Source organism: Rhinatrema bivittatum, chromosome 8 (assembly GCF_901001135.1).
Source record: "Rhinatrema bivittatum chromosome 8, aRhiBiv1.1, whole genome shotgun sequence".
Classification (NCBI taxonomy): Eukaryota; Metazoa; Chordata; class Amphibia; order Gymnophiona; family Rhinatrematidae; genus Rhinatrema; species Rhinatrema bivittatum.
In genome coordinates, this window is record NC_042622.1 from 232,823,824 (window position 1) to 232,843,959 (window position 20,136).

A 20,136-nucleotide genomic window follows, 5' to 3' on the forward strand; every position below is an offset into this window, starting at 1 on the left:
AAACTCTGGAGTTTGTTGCCAGAGGATGTGGTTAGTGCAGTTAGTGTAGATGGGTTTAAAAAAGGTTTGGATAAGTTCATGGAGGAGAAGTCCATTAACTGCTATTAACCAAGTTATCTTAGAGAGTAGCCACTGCTATTACTGGCATCAGTAGCATGGGATCTACTTAGTGTTTGGGTACTTGTCAGGTACTTGTAGCCTGGATTGGCCAGTGTTGGAAACAGGATGCTGAGACTTGATGGACCCTGGGTCTGACCCAGTATGGCAATTTCTTATGTTCTTAGGCCTCATGCGGGGAATCTTTGGCTCTTTAAATTAGAGGCATGCAATATTGGGGTATCTGAAGGTCACTTATGATTTCCATAAATCGCATCACCTCTTTGTACAATGGAGTGGTCCAAAGAAGGGAACTAAGTTGTCTAAGGCTACAATTGTGTGGTGGCTGAAGGAAGTGATCGAGTCGACTTACATTTCTTAAGGGCATCCGCTGCCTGGGGGTTTATGGGCACACTTGACGTGTTCTCAGGCGACTTCTGGGCTGAGTCACAGCAGGTGTCTCAGTATGAAATTTGCTGGGCAGCTTCTGGGAAGTCATTACCCACTTTTGCTAGATCTTATCGCTTGGATGTCGGAGCTCTAGCTTCCATGTGCTTTTGTGAGAGTGTTCTATGAGCAGAACTCTGCATGTCCCACCTGAGTTAAGGGGAGCTTAGGTACATCCCAGGAGTCTGGACTAATGTGGGTACATACAAGGAAAGGAAAATTTGGTTCTTACGTGCTAATTTTCATTCCTGCAGTACCACAGATCAGTCCAGAGACCCGCCCATTTATTGGTGAGGGGCGGAGAGAGTCAACCGCTTGTACTATTGTTTTGTATAAGGTGTGGAGTTGGAGGTTTTCAATGCTGATCGCTTATGTTAAATTTGGGGAAAGAGTTTTCCATTGTCTTTTTGGGTAACTTCACCTTCTTCCGGCTTGTTGGAGGGAAGCGAGTTTGCTTAGAAGCTTGCTTAGAAATTTAAGGTTGTTGCTGTCATCTTGGTTTGGGTCAGATCAATACTGAGGGACTGCAGGTGCCACACTGGGTTATGTGCAGTGTCAGTGAAACTTGCTCTATCTCCATTTGCTGGCAGGGAGGCAAAACCCAGGAGTGTGGACTGATCTGTGGTACTACAGGAAAGAAAATTAGCAGGTAAGAACCAATTTTCCTTTACTTAATAAGAACTAACTCTTTAAATTGCTGCCATGCTTTTTAAATGTTTATGGGACTTGATCATGAAGGCCCTGATGGGAGTCAGTCTTGAGAGAAATCTCCTTGCTCACAAATTTGCAATTCAATTTTTATTTATTTTCATCAGAAATATGTGTATAAGTGTTAGCTACATCTCCTGGATTTTTCTTCACTTAAAGCTGGAAATTCTTTGGGATCCATTTTATACCCCACATTAGATTTTAGCTTAGAAAAGAAATGTTTAATTGGTTTTTGAACACCATGTCATGATATAAATCAGTTACTGGTTATCACCAGTCTGTGGTATACTTATGTATTACACTTATTAAAACAGTTTAATTGCCTTCCATGTCTGAAACATTTTGTAATTTTGTAGCAAGAGAGGACTTGATATACTTCCTGAGCCACAAAAGTTGCCATGCTTTGCACTATAATAAAGATCCTGTATGTATATATAGTGGGGTAAATAGGTACTCAAAGTGACCTCATACAATGTGCCCTGGAGGCTACAGGCTCAAAAAGCTTTCAGCGGCAAGGGCCTTTTTAATCATTGGTCACAGAGATATTTTGTATGCTCCCTTGTCCGGAGCTAAATCGAGATACACTTATCTTATAAGGTATATTGCAAGACCTCCAGTCCAAATTTTGCAGGTAATAGCTCACAAGTCAAGTCCATGTACCAGGAATCCGGCTGGGTGAAAAAATCCAACGCTGTCCGACACTCTGTGTTTCAGAGAAAGCTCCTTCTTCAGGGAGTCAGATGTAATTCTTGCCGGCACAAGGACTGTAATTTTTGAAATAAATTTGAAATGAAAAGTGAATACCAAAATACCCACATATCATTTTTAAGAAAGGTGGCGCCACTGTTAGGAGAAACTTACAAGATGGCATCTGATGACGTATGTGTCCTTATTTGGACCATCCACAGCTTTTTATCACAAACTAAGATGGCAATTGGATGACGTAGGTATCCATATATGGACACTTTCGACTCACTGACCCGAGAATTTGGCGGGTCTCGGAGCTTTAAATGTCAGCGTTCCTGCTCCATTGCTGTTGCTGATAGTTCACGGCGAGGTGACAGATCGTTTACCAGCATTGCGCAAGTGAGTGCCTATGCGCTTCAGGTAATGCAATTTCATGTTTCCACCGATATGATTGTTTCTTACTTTTTATGTACACTTGTTCATCCGCAGCTCAAAGTTGAAACGCTTCATCACAGCTACATAAGAATCACTCATAAATGTTATTCCCTGTACGTACCTGGATCAGTCCAGACAGTGGGTTATGTCCCCAATCCAGCAGATGGAGTCAGCACAAGCTTTGAGGGGGCGTATCCATATATACTACTACCCCCTCTGCAGGAGTTCAGTATCTTCTGACTCCAGCAGATGCGAGTAGGGGAATCAGGCTTCCCCTCCTTTTCCTTTTCTTCACTTTCTAGCTTGATTATGGCTTGTTGTTGTCTTTTTCTGTGGATCAAGTTTGTATCAAGTTTGTATTAAGTTTAAAAAAAAAAAAAAAAAGGCAGAGTTCTTTCAACTTCTGGGGAGTGGCTTATCTTCCTTGTCTCTTCTCTGCGGCCTTGCTGTTTTATTTCTCGTTGCAGCCAGGGGTAAGTTTGTTTTTTTCCTTTGTAGTTTTTTCCTTCACAGCTCAGCCCCCGGTGCCCGCGAAAGCCGGTGGAGCCGGCCTCTTCGCTCTTTACTCCCTCACCCGCGGCCATTTTACAGCTCCTCATGGGCTGCTGAGCCATTTAGGGAAAGATGTCTGGGGCGGGTCGTGTGGCCGGGAAGGCCCCCCCGCGGCACCCTCCTCTATTTTCGGACAGCGGGCAGTGCGGGCCGACCAGGCCCCCCCGCAGCGGCGCTTTTGTGCGCGTGGCCCCCCCCCCGTGGCTTTTTCTTTTCTCCTACAGCGATCCCGATGCCGCGGCCGTCCCGCTGTGCGGCCTGCGGAGACCCGGGGTCCCGGATTTCCCGGGAGGGCATCTGTGCACGATGCCCCCCCGGGGGGGGGAAGGTACCTCACAGTCCCTGACTGATTTCTCTTTTTTTTGCCCGGGCGGCGCGGGCCGGCCACTCCGCCATTTTTGGCGGGAACGGCGGCCATTTTACATTCTGAGCGCCCTGAGGCGCAGGCCACGAGGGGGGAACGGATCCCTGGAGGCCACGAGGGAGAACGGATCCCTGGAGGACTCTACCAGCGGGGGTGTTCCCCCGATTTTGGTGCAGGAACCAAGCACCCAGAGCCAGGGAGCAGGAACCACGCCGCCCCCGAAGCGCACCCGAGCAGGCCGGGGTTCTCTCCGGAGTTTATCCTGCTCATGCATACCGCTTATCTGCAGGGGCTGGAAGCACCTGTGGGACCCCTCCCTCCTAAGATCCCTCGGATGTCGCCCTCGACGCCGGCCCCCCCCGACCCTCCGAGAGTGGGGGCCTCCCGCCTTCCTACCCGGGTCCGATCCACGCCCGCGGCAGTGGGGGCGGTGCCAGACCCAGCGGGACATGGACTTGACTTCTCGGACGGGGGACAAGGGGACGGCACGCAGGAGGGGGATGATCCGCGTACCCTACGCCTCTTCCAGAGGGAAGAGCTGGACGACCTCATCCCGCAGATCATCCAAGAATTAGATTTGGACCCGCCACCAGACCCGCCTGCCCCAGTAGCTCCCGCTGTCGTCACTTCTTCAAGGAAGGGAGATCCTGTCCTGGCGGCACTCCGGCTGAGGGCTCGGGCTTTTCCCATTCATGACTCGTTTTTACAACTTCTCACCAGGGAATGGGACACCCCGGAGGCCTCCCTGAAGAGCAGCCGGGCTATGGAAAAGCCGTACCCGCTCCCCGAAGATTTTCTGGACCTCATCAAGGTCCCAAAGGTGGACTCTGCAGTGTCGGCGGTCACGAAGAGGACGACTATCCCAGTGACGGGAGGTGCGGCGTTGCGGACACACAGGATCGTAAGTTGGAAGTTTTCCTTAAGCGGGTTTTCGAGGTCTCCGCTCTGGGTATGCGGGCGGTGATGTGCAGTTCGCTTGCCCAGCGGGCTAGTCTCCTTTGGGTGCAACAACTCCTCACGTCTCAGAACCTGCCGTCCGATGAGGCTGCCCAGGCAGATCAGCTAGAAGCCGCAGTGACGTATGGGGCGGACGCCTCGTACGACCTTTTTCGGGTCCTCGCAAGATCCATGGTTTCGGTAGTGGCAGCACGACGACTACTGTGGCTACGCAATTCGGCGGCTGATACGTCCTCTAAGTCGAGTCTGGGCTCTCTTCCCTTCAGGGGCAAGTTCCTCTTCGGGGAGGATTTGGACCAGATCATCAAGTCCCTGGGGGAGAACGCTGTTCATCGGCTGCCGGAGGATAGGTTTCGACCATCCAGAGCATTTTCTTCTTCTCAGACCAGAGCCAGAGCGCAAAGGCGCTACAGGGGATACAGACAGGCGGGCTCCCGGTCATCCGCCCCAGGTCTCAGCCCTGGTCCGCGCTCCTTTCGCGGGCGTCTGCCCGCACGCACTACTCCCGGAACCGGGAACCCCTATACCAAGTCTTCACAATGATGCCAGTCTCGCCCACTCCCCTGTCCCCAAGATTGGGGACCGACTAACGTATTTCTACGCGGAGTGGGCACGGATCACCTCGGACCAGTGGGTCCTGGATACCATAAAACACGGCTACGCATTGGAATTTGTCCGCCCCCCGCAGGGAAGGTTTCATCTTTTCCCCTGTGGCTTGGACCTCAAGAGAGGAGCAGTGCAGCTGACTCTGGACAGACTCCGGGAGATAGGCCGCTATTGCGCTCGTGCCCTTCGGAGAGGTGGGCTCGGGCCACTATTCCATCTATTTCGTCGTACCAAAGAAGGACGGTTCCTTCCGGCCTATCCTAGACCTCTAGGAAGTCAACAAATCCCTTCGAGTCGTTCGGTTCCGCATGGAAACGCTCCGGTCAGTGATTGCGGTGGTGCATCGGGGGGAGTTCCTCACCTCCCTGGACTTAACAGAAGCCTACCTGCACATTCCCATCCGCCCGGACCACCACCGTTTCCTTCGTTTCAAAATTCTGGACCACCATTTTCAGTTCACGGCTCTCCCGTTCGGATTGGCGACGGCGCGCGCACCTTCACCAAGATCATGGTAGTCGTGGCGGCAGCTCTCCGGAAGGAGGGCATCCTGGTTCATCCTTATCTGGACGATGGCTCCTCGGGCGAAGTCATTCGATCATGGACGCTCAGCGGTGACTCGAGTAGTACGGTTTCTACATTCCCTGGGATGGGTAGGGAACTTCTCCAAGAGCTCCCTCATGCCCTCGCAACGCTTGGGTTTTTTTGGGGGGCGACCTTCGACACCCTACTGGGCAAGTTTTTCTGCGCCAGAACAAAGCTCAATCCTTGCGGGATCACACGACGGTTCTCTGCGTTACCAGAGCCAACCTCCTGGGACTACCTGCCAACTCCTGGGAGTGATGGGGTCCACCATCGACCTTGTACCTTGGGCTTTCGCGCACTCAGGACCTTACAGTGGGCGCTCCTCTCCCGTTGGAAACCAGTATCGCAGGACTACCAGATGATTCTCCCACTCCCGCAGAATGCCAGGGACAGTCTGGGCTGGTGGTTGGATCCGCCGAACCTGGCCCGTGGCGTGTCCCTCGATCTGCCAAATTGGGTGGTGGTGACCACCGATGCCAGTCTAGCAGGCTGGGGTGCAGTCCTGCAATCGAAGCGCCACGCAGGGGACGTGGTCCACGGTGGAGGCGAAGTGGTCAATCAACCGTCTGGAAACCAGAGCGGTCCGGCTAGCTCTGCGACATTTCCTCCCGCTTCTTCGGAACCGGAAGTCAGAATCCTATCGGACAACGCTACCACCGTGGCCTAAATCAACCGACAAGGAGGCACGCGCAGCCCGCGCTCGAGGCGGCGCTGCTGATGCAATGGGCGGAGCGTCATCTCGTCCGGCTAGCGGCCTCGCACTCGCCGGTGTGGACAACGTCAGGCGGACTTCCTCAGTCGTCAACTGCTGGACCCCGGAGAGTGGTCTCTCTCCACAAAGCGATGCAACTTCTCGTCCATCGGTGGGGGGCCCCCACTTGGATCTGATGGCGTCCGCTCTCAACGCCAAGGCTCCACGCTTCTTCAGTCGCCGGAGAGAAGCGAGCGCGGAGGGAGTGGATGCCCTGGTCCTCCCGTGACCGCCACATCTTCTGCTCTACGCTTTTCCACCTGGCCCCTGGTGGGCAGGATGCTCCGCAGAATAGAAAGCCATCAGGGGGACGTGGTTTCATCGCCCAGAATGGGCCAGGCGACCCAGGTTTGCGGATCTGCTACAGCTGGTGATCGACGGGCCAATCAGGCTGGGACACCTCCCCCAGCTCCTACATCAGGGCCCGTATTTTTCGAGCAGGCAGAACTCTTCTGTCTTGCGGCCTGGCTTTTGAGAGGCGCCGCCTCCGGCGTCGGGGCTACCCGGAGGCCGGTAGTATCCACGCTATTGCGGGCACGAAAGACATCGACATTGGCGGCCTATGTTCGAGTCTGGAAGGTGTTCGAGCTGTGGTGTACCAGCCAGGCCACGAGACCCGCTAAGGCTTTCTGTACCTCAGATCCTTCAGTTTTCTACAGGCGGGGGTGGAAAAAGGGCTCGCCTATAATTCACTACGGGTTCAGTGGCCGCCCTTGGTTCGCTGTTGAGCGATGGGGGCTCTCTTCTACAGTATCCTGACATTGCTCGTTTTCTCAAGGGTGGCAAGCATATGCGTCCTCCGTTACGGAAACCCTTGTCCCTCCTGGAGTCTTAACCTTGTGCTTCGCTCCCTGTCGGGACCATCGTTTGAGCCGCTGCGCCAGCGCAACGATAAAGGATCTCACTCTCAAGACTGTATTTCTTGTGGCCATCTGTTTCCGCTCGACGCAATCTCGGAGCTGCAGGCTCTGTCGTGTAGAGAGCCCTATCTCCGTTTCTCCGACTCTGGAGTTTCGCTTCGCACCGTTCCCTCCTTCCTTCCGAAGGTGGTTTCTGCATTCCATGTGAACCAGACGGTGGAGTTGCCATCCTTCTCTTCCTCAGAGCCGAAGTCTCTCCGTCTCTTGAATGTCAAGCGCACTCTGCGCCTCTATCTGGAGGCTACAAATGAGTTTCCGGACCTCTGACCATCTCTTCGTACTCTGGGCCGGGTCCTAAGAAGGGGTCTCAGGCCTCGAAGACTACCATTGCCAGATGGCTGAAGGCCGGCATTGCTGCTTCCTACATTGGGGCGGGTCGGACTCCCCCACCCGGAATCGTAGCGTATTCTACACGTTCTCAGGCGGCACCTCGCCTCTTCAGTCTCTGGACACTTTGGCGAGCAGGTTCTCCGAGCAGGCCTCGCAGGACCCCACCCGATTAGGGAAGCTTGGGTACATCCCACTGTCTGGACTGATCCAGGTACGTACAGGGAAAAGAAAATTATTACTTACCTGCTAATTTCGTTCCTGTAGTACCATGGATCAGTCCAGACGCCCACCGCATTTGGGTTCTTGATCCTGCTCAGCTCTGCGCTACTTCTTGCTTGCAGTGTTTCTGTGTTCTTCACAGTCCGTTTCTTTTCGCTGTTTTTCACAGCTCCCTACAAGTTGGTAGGATGTTTGCAGTTACTTGTTGCGGTTACAATTGTTTTCATTATCTGTTTCCACAAACTTGATCCTTCGGGGGTTTCTACTCTGGCTTTGATATACGCGATACTGAACTCCTGCAGAGGGGGTAGTAGTATATATGGATACGCCCCCTCAAAGCTTGTGCTGACTCCATCTGCTGGATTGGGGACATAACCCACTGTCTGGACTGATCCATGGTACTACAGGAACGAAAATTAGCAGGTAAGTAATAATTTTCTTGTTTCTCCTAACAGTGCCGTCACCTTTCTTAAAAATGATATGTGGGTATTTTGGTATTCACTTTTCATTTCAAATTTATTTCAAAAATTACAGTCCTTGTGCCGGCAAGAATTACATCCGACTCCCTGAAGAAGGAGCTTTCTCTGAAACACAGAGTGTCGGACAGTGTTGGATTTTTTTTCACCCAGCCAGATTCCTGGTACATGGACTTGACTTGTGAGCAAAATTTGGACTGGAGGTCTTGCAATATACCTTATAAGTTAAGTGTATCTCGATTTATCTCCGGACAAGGAAGCATACAAAAATATCTCTGTGACCAATGATTAAAAAGGCCCTTGCCGCTGAAAGCTTTTTGAGCCTGTAGCCTCCAGGGCACATTGTATGAGGTCACTTTGAGTACCTATTTACAATTCTCATCCCACTATATAAACAAACAGGATCTTTATTATATTGTATTATCAGTGATTTCCTGATTACTGTGGATTCTTTATTTGTAGTATTGCTGTACCTTGCTCCATGTCATCTCCATACCATACATCTCTCATTAGCAATATGGCCAATACATAGTTCTTCCTCTGAAGTGTGAATGTTTGTTTTTGAAGACCAGAGAGATTATTTTCTTGTTTTCTTTTTGTGACACAGGGGCTTTGGCTTGGAATGCAGATCAGCTATCTTCTGGAAGTCGAGACAGGATGATCCTTCAGAGAGACATTCGAACACCACCTCTCCAGTCCGAACGACGGCTCCAGGGCCACAGGCAAGAGGTGTGTGGTCTGAAGTGGTCTACAGACCACCAACTCCTCGCTTCAGGCGGAAATGACAACAAGGTATGATGGTGGTGGTCAGAAGCTTTTTATACACTGTGACCACATGAGTTTGGTAATTGACTCCCTCCAAGCAAGAATTTTTATCTCTTCTCCTTTTCAATCATGAGAGCAGGGATGGAAAAATATTTAGAAAACTTGGATTCCGGCCAAAAAGTTTTAGAACCCACAAAGATTTATTTTTTTCTTTTTCCTAACTTTTTGGTGCTTCTCTTGCTTATTTTGGGATAAGCATCTGAAAGGTATCCAGCCAATGCAGAGCTTTCCCAGCCTGTCATTTACCTTGTCCTCATGCCTCCCCAGAATCTGGAAGAAAAAGAAATACTGAAGCACTTACAATTAGGAGAATTTGTTTAAACTGGCCTAAATTTTTTCTCAATAAGCAGGCTGAATTAGCCATTACATGTAGGCGACTCATCTTGCCAAGCTGTAGAGCTTTGAGCTCTACTGAGCATGTAAGGGAGTTGCCTCCTGAGCCTTCTCAATCACGTTTTGTCTGAGCTGAAGCACGGACGTGTGCTTAATCTCTTCTCTTGTTTTTCACACCAAACTTACTGTTTTGGTCAGAAACCTTTTTTTTCTGGCTTACCTCGCTGCTTCTGCAGCCTCACAACAGCACTTTTTAAGTTCTGTGAAAAAGAAACCAAAAAAAGTGAAATTATTTTTCCTAACACAAAATGTCAGGCCAGAAAAAAAATGGTACTTCGGTGAGTGGGTTTAAGAACTGCTTGTGTGGAAAAACTGTCCCTCACAGACAGCCACAAATTTTGCTATTAATGCCTGGAATCGGGTTATGACCATAAAAACTGAAGTTTGCAGATGGATGTTCCTGCACTCACAGTGCTCCAGGGCCTTGCGCATGGAAGAACTGTGTATATTTCTCAGGAGTCACATGCGGTTGCCAGGATCACCAGTGGTATCAAAATTATGATCACATAATGCCTATACTAGCTCCCTGTAAGAAGTCAGTCACACTTCAAAATTATGTTAATAGTGTATAAGCTGCTTCATTTGGAGCATAAGTGCATGGTAGCAATAAAATTGAGACAATATCGGCCTAGGCGATCCTTGAGGTCTGAGGGAGCAAATGCTTGCATTGCCATCCAGTCCTAGTTTGTTTGCAACTCACAGGCAATAGTGCAAAGCATGAAAAATGTTCGTTCTATGTAGAATGTTTTTTTCTGTAGAGTTAAAGAAGGAGATGGATATTAACATTTTTAGAAATAATCTGAAAGCTCAACTATTTCATGAGGCTTTTCCATAAGATCTTCCTCTATTCAGCACCATTTGTGAGGAATGATTTACACAATAGGGTTAATAATGGGGATTCCATCTAAGAACTTTAGTAGCTTAGGAGGTTTTACGCAATTTGTTTAACTATGTTAAATTTTGGTATGTTATATTGTAAACTGCTCCAAACAATTGTATTGGAGGAGGCAGTATATACATTTTTAGAAATACATAAACCTTCCTCCTGCAGTTAAGTATCATCTTCCTCCTTGAGAGAAACATTTTTGTAGTTACTCAGAAACTCCCCCAACTGCTCAGGCTGAGACCACGGGGTCCAGTTCAGCTGACCATGCAGCATCGAAGCAAAAACAGCATTTCCTTTAGCCAGCTCTACCTGTGTCAAAGAAACATAAATTTTCCTAGCGTGTAGCCAGATGGACTCAGGACAAGTGGGTTATGTGCTTCCCTGCTAGCAGATGGAGACTGAATCAGATTTCAAAGCTGATGTCATCCTAGGTATACCCCTGCAGTGACCTCAGCCATTCAGTATATTTCCATCTCCTAGCAGATGTGGACTGAGTCTCCCTATCGGGAACACAATACTCCTTAGAATCAAAAAATGTTTACCTCTAAGTTGGAGAATATCGAGCCCCGCTCTCCTGCAGTGATACCTAATGGTCCCTCCCCCAGTTGAGAATTCCTGAGACGATTTCCGAGATCCCTCATAGGTGAGCCTTGGTCTGGTAGCCGTTCCTGGTGTGGACTTGCTGCGGAAGCAATGGAAAAGGCAGCGGGTGCAGGAAGCTGAGCGCGGCGGTGACGGCCTATGCCCTCTTCTCCTCCCCCCCCCCCCCCCCAGCCAAGACCATCGCTGAACTCAGCTGGTAAGCGCTGAACTCAGGTAAGCAAGGAAGAACTCCTCCGATCCAGAGACAAGGAAGGGTTTGGTAAGTTTCCTCCAGTCTGTTTGCTTGGTGAGCCGTACCGGTGACGTCCCTGATCCCACCGTGGCAAGGGAAGGGGGTTTCTGAGCGGGTTAAGGGCCCCCTGATGGGCTAGGCTCCACTCCAGGTTCAGTGGGCACTCCACATGGTAGGCGCCGTTTTGTACTGCGCCATCTTTCCCCACCGTCCAGTACACACAGTGCAGCCGGCCCTGTTGTGCACATAGGTGTGCGCTTAGTGGCCATCATGCGTGGAGGTACGCATGTCCCGGGGCACCTAAAGCGCCTATGTGCCTTTTGCGCCCAGAAGTATGCACCTTCCTTGGGTTCCTTTCGCGCTCGTAGGGGCACATAGCCCTGTGCGCCTAACACGCCCAGAGGTGTGCATGTTCCTACGCACCTAGCCTGCCCTCAGTTAAGCATTGCTGAGCGCGCTTAACTGAGCAAATAACCAAGCGCACCCAAAGCCTGGGACTATCTGCAGGTCCTTGGATCCATGGCATCCACCTTGGAGTTGGTCCCTTGGGCTTTTGCTCATATGAGACCCATTACAGCAAGCATTGCTTTCCCATTGGGATCCCAAGTCTGAGGAGTTCCAGTTCCCTCTACCGCTCACCGATCACGCAAGGTCCAGTCTTGGATGGTGGCTTTGCCCACAAAATCTGTCGCGTGGCATAGACATCAAAATCCCGACTTGGATAGTAGTAACCATGGATGCCAGTCTCTCCAGTAGTGGGGGGGCGGTCTGCCAGTCCCACTCGGTCCAAGGTTGCTGGTCAGAGGAAGAAGCCAACTGGTCGATCAACCGCCTGGAGACCATGGCACTTCCTCCCTTTGATCCGCAATCAAGCGATCCGAGTTCTGTCCGACAACGCAACGACAGTAGCTTACATCAACCGTCAAGGTGGCACCAAGAGCCAGGCTGTAGCCGAAGAAGCAGAACAGATCATGGTTTGGGTGGAAAAGCATCATGCTCTTCTGGCGTTGTCTCACATCGCAGGCAAAGAAAACATTCAGGCAGATTTCCTGAGTTGGAAACGCATAGATCCAGGAGAGTGGGAACTGTCCAACAGAGCGATGGATCTCATCTCACGAAGGTGGGGACACCCCACATGGATTTGATGGCGATGCGGGAAAATGCCAAAGCTCCTCGTTTCTTCAGTCGCAGAAGGGATGACTGAGAAGAGAGAGTCGATGCGTTGGTACTTCCTTGGCCATCCACAATACTTCTATATGTGTTCCCTCCATGGCCCCTGGTGGGAAAAGTTCTCCGCAGAATAGAGGTTCATCCGGGATCCTAGTCAAGCTGGAATGGCCCCGACGGCTGTGGTTTGCGGACCTAATCAATCTGGCGGTAGATGGGCCCCTGAGGTTCGGCCATCTTCCAAATCTGGAATTTGTTGCCAGAGGATGTGGTTAGTGCAGTTAGTATAGCTGTGTTTAAAAAAGGATTGGATAAGTTCTTGGAGGAAAAGTCCATTACCTGCTATTAATTAAGTTGACTTAGAAAATAGCCACTGCTATTACTAGCAAAGGTAACATGGAATAGACTTAGTTTTTGGGTACTTGCCAGATTCTTATGGCCTGAATTGGCCACTGTTGGAAACAGGATGCTTGGCTTGATGGACCCTTGGTCTGACCCAGTATGGCATGTTCTTATGTTCTTACATTTTTCGACCAGGCAGATCGCTTTTGTCTAGCAGCTTGGCTTTTGAAAGGAGAAGGTTAAGGAAGAAAGGTTACTCGGAGGAAGTCATTACTACACTACTCTAAGCCAGGAAAATGTCTACCTCTCTGTCATATGTGAGGGTGTGGAAAATTTTCGAAACTTGGTGTTGATGTCGCGATATCCTTCCCAGACAGGCTTCCGTGCTTCATATTTTGGCGTTCTTGCAAAGTGGCTTATCCAAAGGCTTGTCCTTTAATTCCCTCCGTGTGCAAGTGGTGGCGTTTGGATTCTCTTGTCGGCAGTTCAGTAGCGTCCCATCCTGATATAGTGCGTTTCCTCAAAGGGGTAAGGCATTTGAATCTGTCCAATTTGTCCATCCTGGAGCCTTAATTTGGTGCTTTGAGTTTTGTGTGATCCACCTTTTGAGCCTCTTAAAACACACTACGTTGAAGGACCTCACATTGAAAACAGTATTTTTGGTACCTATCTGTTCAGCACGCAGGATCTCGGAGCTGCAGGCTCTTTCTTGTAGGGAACCTTTTTTGAGGATCTCTGATTCAGGAGTCAGTCTTAGCACTGTGCCTTCCTTTTTACCAAAGGTGGTCTCCACTTTTCATTTAAGTCAGTCAGTAGAGCTCCCAGCTTTTCCTTTATCGGTGAATGCCCTGCACACTAAAGAGCTCCATCGGTTAGATGTCAGATGATCTCTGTTACATTATTTGGAGGTCACAAATCCTTTCCGACTTTCCAATCATTTGTCTTGTGGGGCGATCCCAAGAAGGGTCAAAAAGCTTCTAAACCAACAATTGCGAGAAATTAGCAGGTAAGAACCAATTTTCTTTTGTTTACCATAAACTGTTTTCCATAAACAGCAGGATGTTAGCCATGGAATACTTGCCCATCTCCCTGGAGAGTCGACTATAGAGTTAAATTCAGCTTTGTTACTCACCAAGGAGACTTATGAGGCAACACTCACATGAGAGCTCCTGTACATGCTCAGTAGAGCTCAAAGCTCTACAGCTTGGAGAAACAAGTTCGTTGGGTGATGCAAGATGATGTTACCTACATGTAATGACTAATTCCAGCTTTCTGTGGAAAATGCTGTTTGATAAATAAACATGCTTTCTAATCACATACTAACTTTCTAGCAAGGTTTTGGGTTTGTTTCCCCCCCCCCCCTACTGGGACAGTCTGCACTTGGAAGTAAATCAAAGTTTTGGTATCCCAACTCCCTAAAGGATGAGAGAGGAGTCATTCTTATAAATAGAGTGCTACTAGAAAGGCTTTTGCTCATTCAGAAAACTGGGTGCATATTATATATATATGTGTGTGTGTGTGTGTATATATATATATATATATATGTACATATATATGTGTGTATGATATATATATATATATATATATATGTGTGTGTGTACAAAATTTTTTTTTATTTTTTTTTGAGGCTCTGGAGCCCATGGAATATGAACTGATCAAATTATTTTGTCCCTTCTTAATGTATTTTCATGTGACCTCTGGTTTCTTAGCTGTCTTATTTCTCTTGCCTGCCATCAGCTCCTAGTTTGGAACCACTCCAGCTTGAGTCCTGTTCAGCAGTACACAGAACACCTTGCAGCAGTTAAAGCCATTGCGTGGTCTCCTCACCAGCACGGGCTACTGGCCTCAGGCGGGGGGACAGCTGATCGTTGCATCCGCTTTTGGAACACCCTGACAGGGCAGCCCTTACAGTGCATAGACACCGGCTCACAAGTCTGCAACTTGGCCTGGTCCAAGCATGCCAATGAATTGGTAAGCCTTCACTGGGGGAAAGAAAGATTGTGGAACATGAGATCAGGTTTCCCCACTGACTTGTACGATTCAAGCTATTTGTTAATCCTGGTTTATCCCACAGGTGAGCACTCATGGCTATTCGCAGAATCAGATCCTCGTCTGGAAGTATCCCTCCCTAACCCAAGTAGCAAAATTAACTGGACATTCCTACCGAGTGCTATATCTGGTAAGCTATAAGCTGGCCTGTCTTAGCTTTTCTTTCACTCCTTTTTGTTGGTGTATGAGGTTAGATAGTGCTGTATAACTATGGACCTTGGTTTTCAGTTTTTATTTTATTTTTCCCAAGAATTTGTTTTTATTACAAGAAAAAAATTATTTTCCTAGCGTATAGCAGTTGGACTCAGGACCAGTGGGTATAGTGTACTCCTGATAGCAGTTGAAGACTGATCAGATTTCAATCTAACGTCAGCCCTAGTACATATACCCCTGCAGGAAGTGCAGCTCTTCAGTATTTTCCGTCTCCATAGCAGTTAGGGACTACCTGCACGCTCTCACAGCGTTAGAAAAAATTCATCGGAGAAAACCCAAATTCAGAAGAAAACTTACCTCTACAGACGAGCCCCGCTCTCTTGCGGTGATACCCTCTGGTCCCTCCCCCAGTTGAGAATTCCCAAGGTGATTTCCGTGATCTCTCTGAGGTAAGCCTCAGTCCGGCGGCCGACCCTCGGCGGGGATCTAGCCCCGGTTTGGGGTGCGGCTGAGAGGCAGCGGGTGCAACCTCGAGTGCGGCGGTGAAGGTATTTGCCCTCTCCCTCTGCAGCCGGAGACCGCCCGGAACGAAACCGGGAAGTGCCGAGACAAGGTAAGGTAGAAATTTTCTTTAAAGACTCCTGTCTCCGAAGCTCGAGGAGTCGCACAGGTCGCCGGCCGGGACCAGTGCCACCAGGTTGATCTGCCCTAGCAGGGCTAAACCCTGGTTAGATCCAAGGGTCCTCCCATGTGGAGACACTCCGAGGTGGTCGCCATATTGTCCGCGTGGTCGCCGTCGCCATTTTGGCCTTGTTCGCCGCCCTGTCTGCCATCTCGATCCGTGCACACAAATTACTAGTGTAAGTTGTGTGCACAACGTCGCATGCTCAGGTACCGTGCGCACAAGATGCGCGCGCAACACGCGCTTACTGTGCCGGGCGTATAACTGTGACTTGTGCGCATACCAGCGCGTACATTCTGAGCGCACACCCAATCCACGCGCACATATTCGCACCGGAGCGCATAACAGATTTTACCCGCCTATATTCATGACACCACCGGAAAAGGAGCTCAAGGCTCAGGTCCTCTGCCCAGCATGCCACATCAGAGCCGCACAACACGAAGAGGCCAACGCCCTGTGTATCCAGTGCGAGGAGGCCCTGGGGGATCCAGCCCAGGGCCAGCCCCAGCCGGGACTGGGTTCTAGCTCCTCTAGTACCCCGGACCTAGCGAACCCCAGCGGGAGCCCCCCCCAAGGGACACAGCGCCTCCTGGCTTGGACTCAGCGTCTATGTCCTGGGTGGAATTCTTCAAAGGCCTGCACACCTTCGTTCACATGCAGACTGAGCCTCTGATAACACGGCCACAGCCTCCACCAGAGGACCTTTACGCCCCGGGCCCCTCTAGGCCCAGAGAAGTGAATCCACCGCCCCAGAAGCCCCACCTATGGGGACACAGACAACTCTGAGGAGGAATCAGAGTCCCTGGAGGAGGGGGAACTCCCTCCGGGGCAGAGCCTCACTGGACCATGAGGCGCTTCTTCACCAAGGACGAGCTTCCAGACCTGGTCACCCACAGCCTGAAGGAGCTTGCTATCCCGGGCACAAGTGCTCGGGGGAGCCTAAGACGAATCCCCTGCTAGAGGGACTCTGTCAGACCTCCCGCCATTTCCCTCTGTTACAAGCCATCCAACAGTTAATTGACCTGGAATGGACTGCTCCAGAGTCTACATTCAAAGGGGGATGGGCTATGGCAACCATGTATCCTCTGCACCCGACGGCCAAAGACCTTATGACATGCCCAAAAGTGGATGCCATGGTCTGCGCAGTCTCGAAGCGCACTACTATCCCAGTGGAGGGAGGTGCAGCACTCAAAGATGCTCAAGACAGACGTCTGGAATCCATCTTTAAACAGTCCTTTGACGTCGCCGCTATGTCCCTACAGATAGCGGCCTGCTACGCCGTGGTGACACGTGCCTGCCTATCACAGACCAGGAGCAACACACCTGGGGAAGCCATGGAACCAGCAGTATCATTCCTCGTGGATGCTGCTTCTGATCTGGTGCGCACCGCAGCTAGAGGAGTGTCATCAGCCGTGGCAGCCAGGAGGCAACTCTGGCTCCGAAGCTGGTTGGCCGACGTATCTTCCAAAATGAGACTCACAAGAATGCCCTTCAAGGGATCCCTCCTGTTCGGCAACAAACTAGAGAAACTTACTAACAAATGGGGCGAGTTCCCACTGCCGCGGCTACTGAGGACAGGAATAAGAGAAACCAGCGACCCTTCCCCAGCGATCTTCCAGGGGCAGAGGTTCACAGCGCTTCAATCCATACAGAAACACTTAAGCGCCTCGTCCTGCAGGCAGGAACCAGTCCTTTCGGAACAAGCACAACAAAGGGGAAACCAGCTCGGGACCAGCCCCAGCCGCACCCCACAATAAGAATCAGCCAACCCATCCATAGGGGGCAGACTTGCCCTATTCTACCAAAGATGGACAAGTTTGAATTGCAATTCCCATAAATCCATACTTTCTGTAGAAGTTTTGACTATCGTCAAACTCTCAACAATATCTCCTCTTGAATATTCACAGAGGGGTCCTGTGCCCACGTGGCAGCTAACACTCTTAGCAGTGATGGAGTGCAGATATTTATAGGCTAATGGCAGGGATAGCTTGCCAGAGTTCATCAAGTGCAAATCGTTAAAAAGCCCCGGAGTGGCATTGAACCCAATTTTTGCTGACCGTTTTTTGTATATAATTCCGGATTTGTAGATAATCTAAATAATCTTTTTTACTCAGTTCCAAATGTGCAACAGAATAATAACATACCATACTGGGTCAGACAAGGGTTCATCAAGCCCAGCATCCTGTTTCCAACAGTGGCCAATCCAAGCCATAAGAACCTGGCAAATACCCAAAAACTAAGTCTGTTCCATGTTACCATTGCTAGTAATAGCAGTGGCTATTTTCTAAGTCAACTTAATTAATAGCAGGTAATGGACTTCTCCTCTAAGAACTTATCCAATCCTTTTTTAAACCCAGCTACACTAACTGCACTAACCACATCCTCTGGCAACAAATTCCAGAGTTTAATTGTGCGTTGAGTAAAAAAGAACTTTCTCAGATTAGTTTTATATGTGCCACATGCTAACTTCATGGAGTACCCCCTAGTCTTTCTATTATCCGAAAGAGTAAATAACCGATTCACATCTACCCGTTCTAGACCTTTCATGATATTAAACACCTCTATCATATCCCCCCTCAGCCGTCTCTTTTCCAAGCTGAAAAGTCCTAACCTCTTTACTTTCCTCATAGGGGAGCTGTTCCATTCCCCTTATCATTTTGGTAGCCCTTCTCTGTACCTTCTCCATTGCAACTATATCTTTTTTGAGATGCGGCGACCAGAATTGTACACAGTATTCAAGGTGTGGTTTCATCATGGAGCGATACAGAGGCATTATGACATTTTCTGTTTTATTCACCATTCCCTTTCTAATAATTCCCAACATTCTGTTTGCTTTTTTGACTGCTGCAGCACACTGAACCGACTATTTCAATGTGTTATCCATTATGAGGCCTAGATCTCTTTCTTGGGTAGTAGCACCTAATATGGAACCTAACATTGTGTAATTATAGCATGGGTTATTTTTCCCTATATGCATCACCTTGCACTTATCCACATTAAATTTCATCTGCCATTTGGATGCCCAATTTTCCAGTCTCACAAGGTCTTCCTGCAATTTATCACAATCTGCTTGTGATTTAACTACTCTGAACAATTTTGTATCGTCTGCAAATTTGATTCTCACTCGTTGTATTTCTTTCCAGATCATTTATAATCAAATGAGTTTACTCAGCCTGTATTCAGATCCATAAAGTTAGACTATATATCTTGTCCAAATGTGGCCAGGTGCTTGAAAAATGAATGAGAATCCCCTGGAGGGAACTGTGGCTTATCCATAAAAGGAATGCAAATTGAGACTGACTATGAGAGATGTTATAAACCCCTAATATTCTGCCAAACCTTCCGAACATATTGAGTTAGTATTGAATTAATAATTGGATTGGGAAGCTCATTTCTTGGGGCATGTAAAACATACTTTAAATGTAGGGGAACGTCCCTATGCCTGTATTTAATTATACCCTTTTTGTCTGTACATCTGAAAGCATGTTTTGCAAAATTGCATGCAATTTCCCAAAACATGGTCAAGGGAGAGAAAACAACTTGTGACTTTAACTCCCTCACCAGAGAGTCTGTGTATCAGGGTTCAGTGGTGAGAATTCCAAGTCCATTGAGGGCCTACCTTCTGAATATATCCTAAGCCAGCGTGTCAGGCTTAGGCCAAGTAATCCCAGCGTTATTGCTAGTAAGAGAAAGAGATGGGGATTTGGTTTTAAATGCACCCAGGACCACCTCAAGAAAATTTACCCCAGCATTTTTCAAATTTCTACACCAGGTATTCTGTGCTGTTCAGACTGTAGAATGAGGAGGGTCATGGAATGAGGGTGAAAGGGAGAAGCCTCAAGAGTAATCTAAAGAAATATTTCTTTATGGAGAAGGTAGTAGATGCATGGAACAGTCACCTCATGGAAAATGTGGAGACAACAACAGTATCTGAATTCAAGAAAGCATGGGATAAAACAGAGGATCTCTGAGGGAGTGGTAAGGATTGTAAAGCCCTTTCTTGAAGAACAGCTCCCAGTTTTGTAATAACCCAGCAAACTACCAGCCTATTTCTCTTCCTTCTTATGGGAAGGTAGTGGAGAGGATAGTGTTAGGTCAATTGACCTTTTAAAAAAAAAAAAAAAAGACAAAGCAGATTTTGTCGTGGGTACAGCACTGAGACATTATTCTCCCAGGACAAGCGGGATGGTAGTTCTCACATGTGGGTAATGTCAGCAGACAGAGCCCTATCACGGAAAACTTTTCTATCAAAGCTTCTAGAACTTTTGACTGGCACACTGAGCATGCCCAGCATGCCATAATCCCTGTAGCCACAGGGGTCTCCTTTCAGCTTCTTTTTTTTCCACGCAGCAGTTTGACTCGCGGTTAGAAGCTCTGTGAGAATTTTCTCACTACTTTTCCTCATGGAAAAACTTGAAGTTTTCTTCATAAAAGGTTCCTTCATAGGGGTCTCCCATCGTGACATCGTTTTTTTGTCGCTTGGTGAGTAATTTCCACTGTCTTCAGTTGGTTCCTGCTACCCTGTCCTCTGTTCCCGCAGGCCACTGACTGTTTTCGCAACCCCTTTTTTCCATCATGGTGACGGGGTTTAGAAAATACCCGGCGTCTCCGAGTACCATGTCAATTACTGACCCACATGATGTCTTTTTTTTTTTTTTTTGTATATAATAATTT

General features: G+C 48.8%; 1 protein-coding gene across 4 annotated transcripts in view; it reads left to right on the top strand.

The window, feature by feature from the left end:
- Positions 1–20,136, top strand: part of FZR1 (fizzy and cell division cycle 20 related 1) — a 155,506-nt gene that overhangs the window by 89,100 nt on the left and 46,270 nt on the right. For all 4 annotated transcript variants that reach the window (XM_029614050.1, XM_029614052.1, XM_029614051.1 and 1 more), the window contains 3 exons: positions 8,738–8,922; positions 14,316–14,549; positions 14,653–14,757. In XM_029614050.1, the coding sequence (XP_029469910.1) occupies positions 8,738–8,922; positions 14,316–14,549; positions 14,653–14,757 (524 nt within the window). The remainder of the gene's footprint in view (positions 1–8,737; positions 8,923–14,315; positions 14,550–14,652; positions 14,758–20,136) is intronic.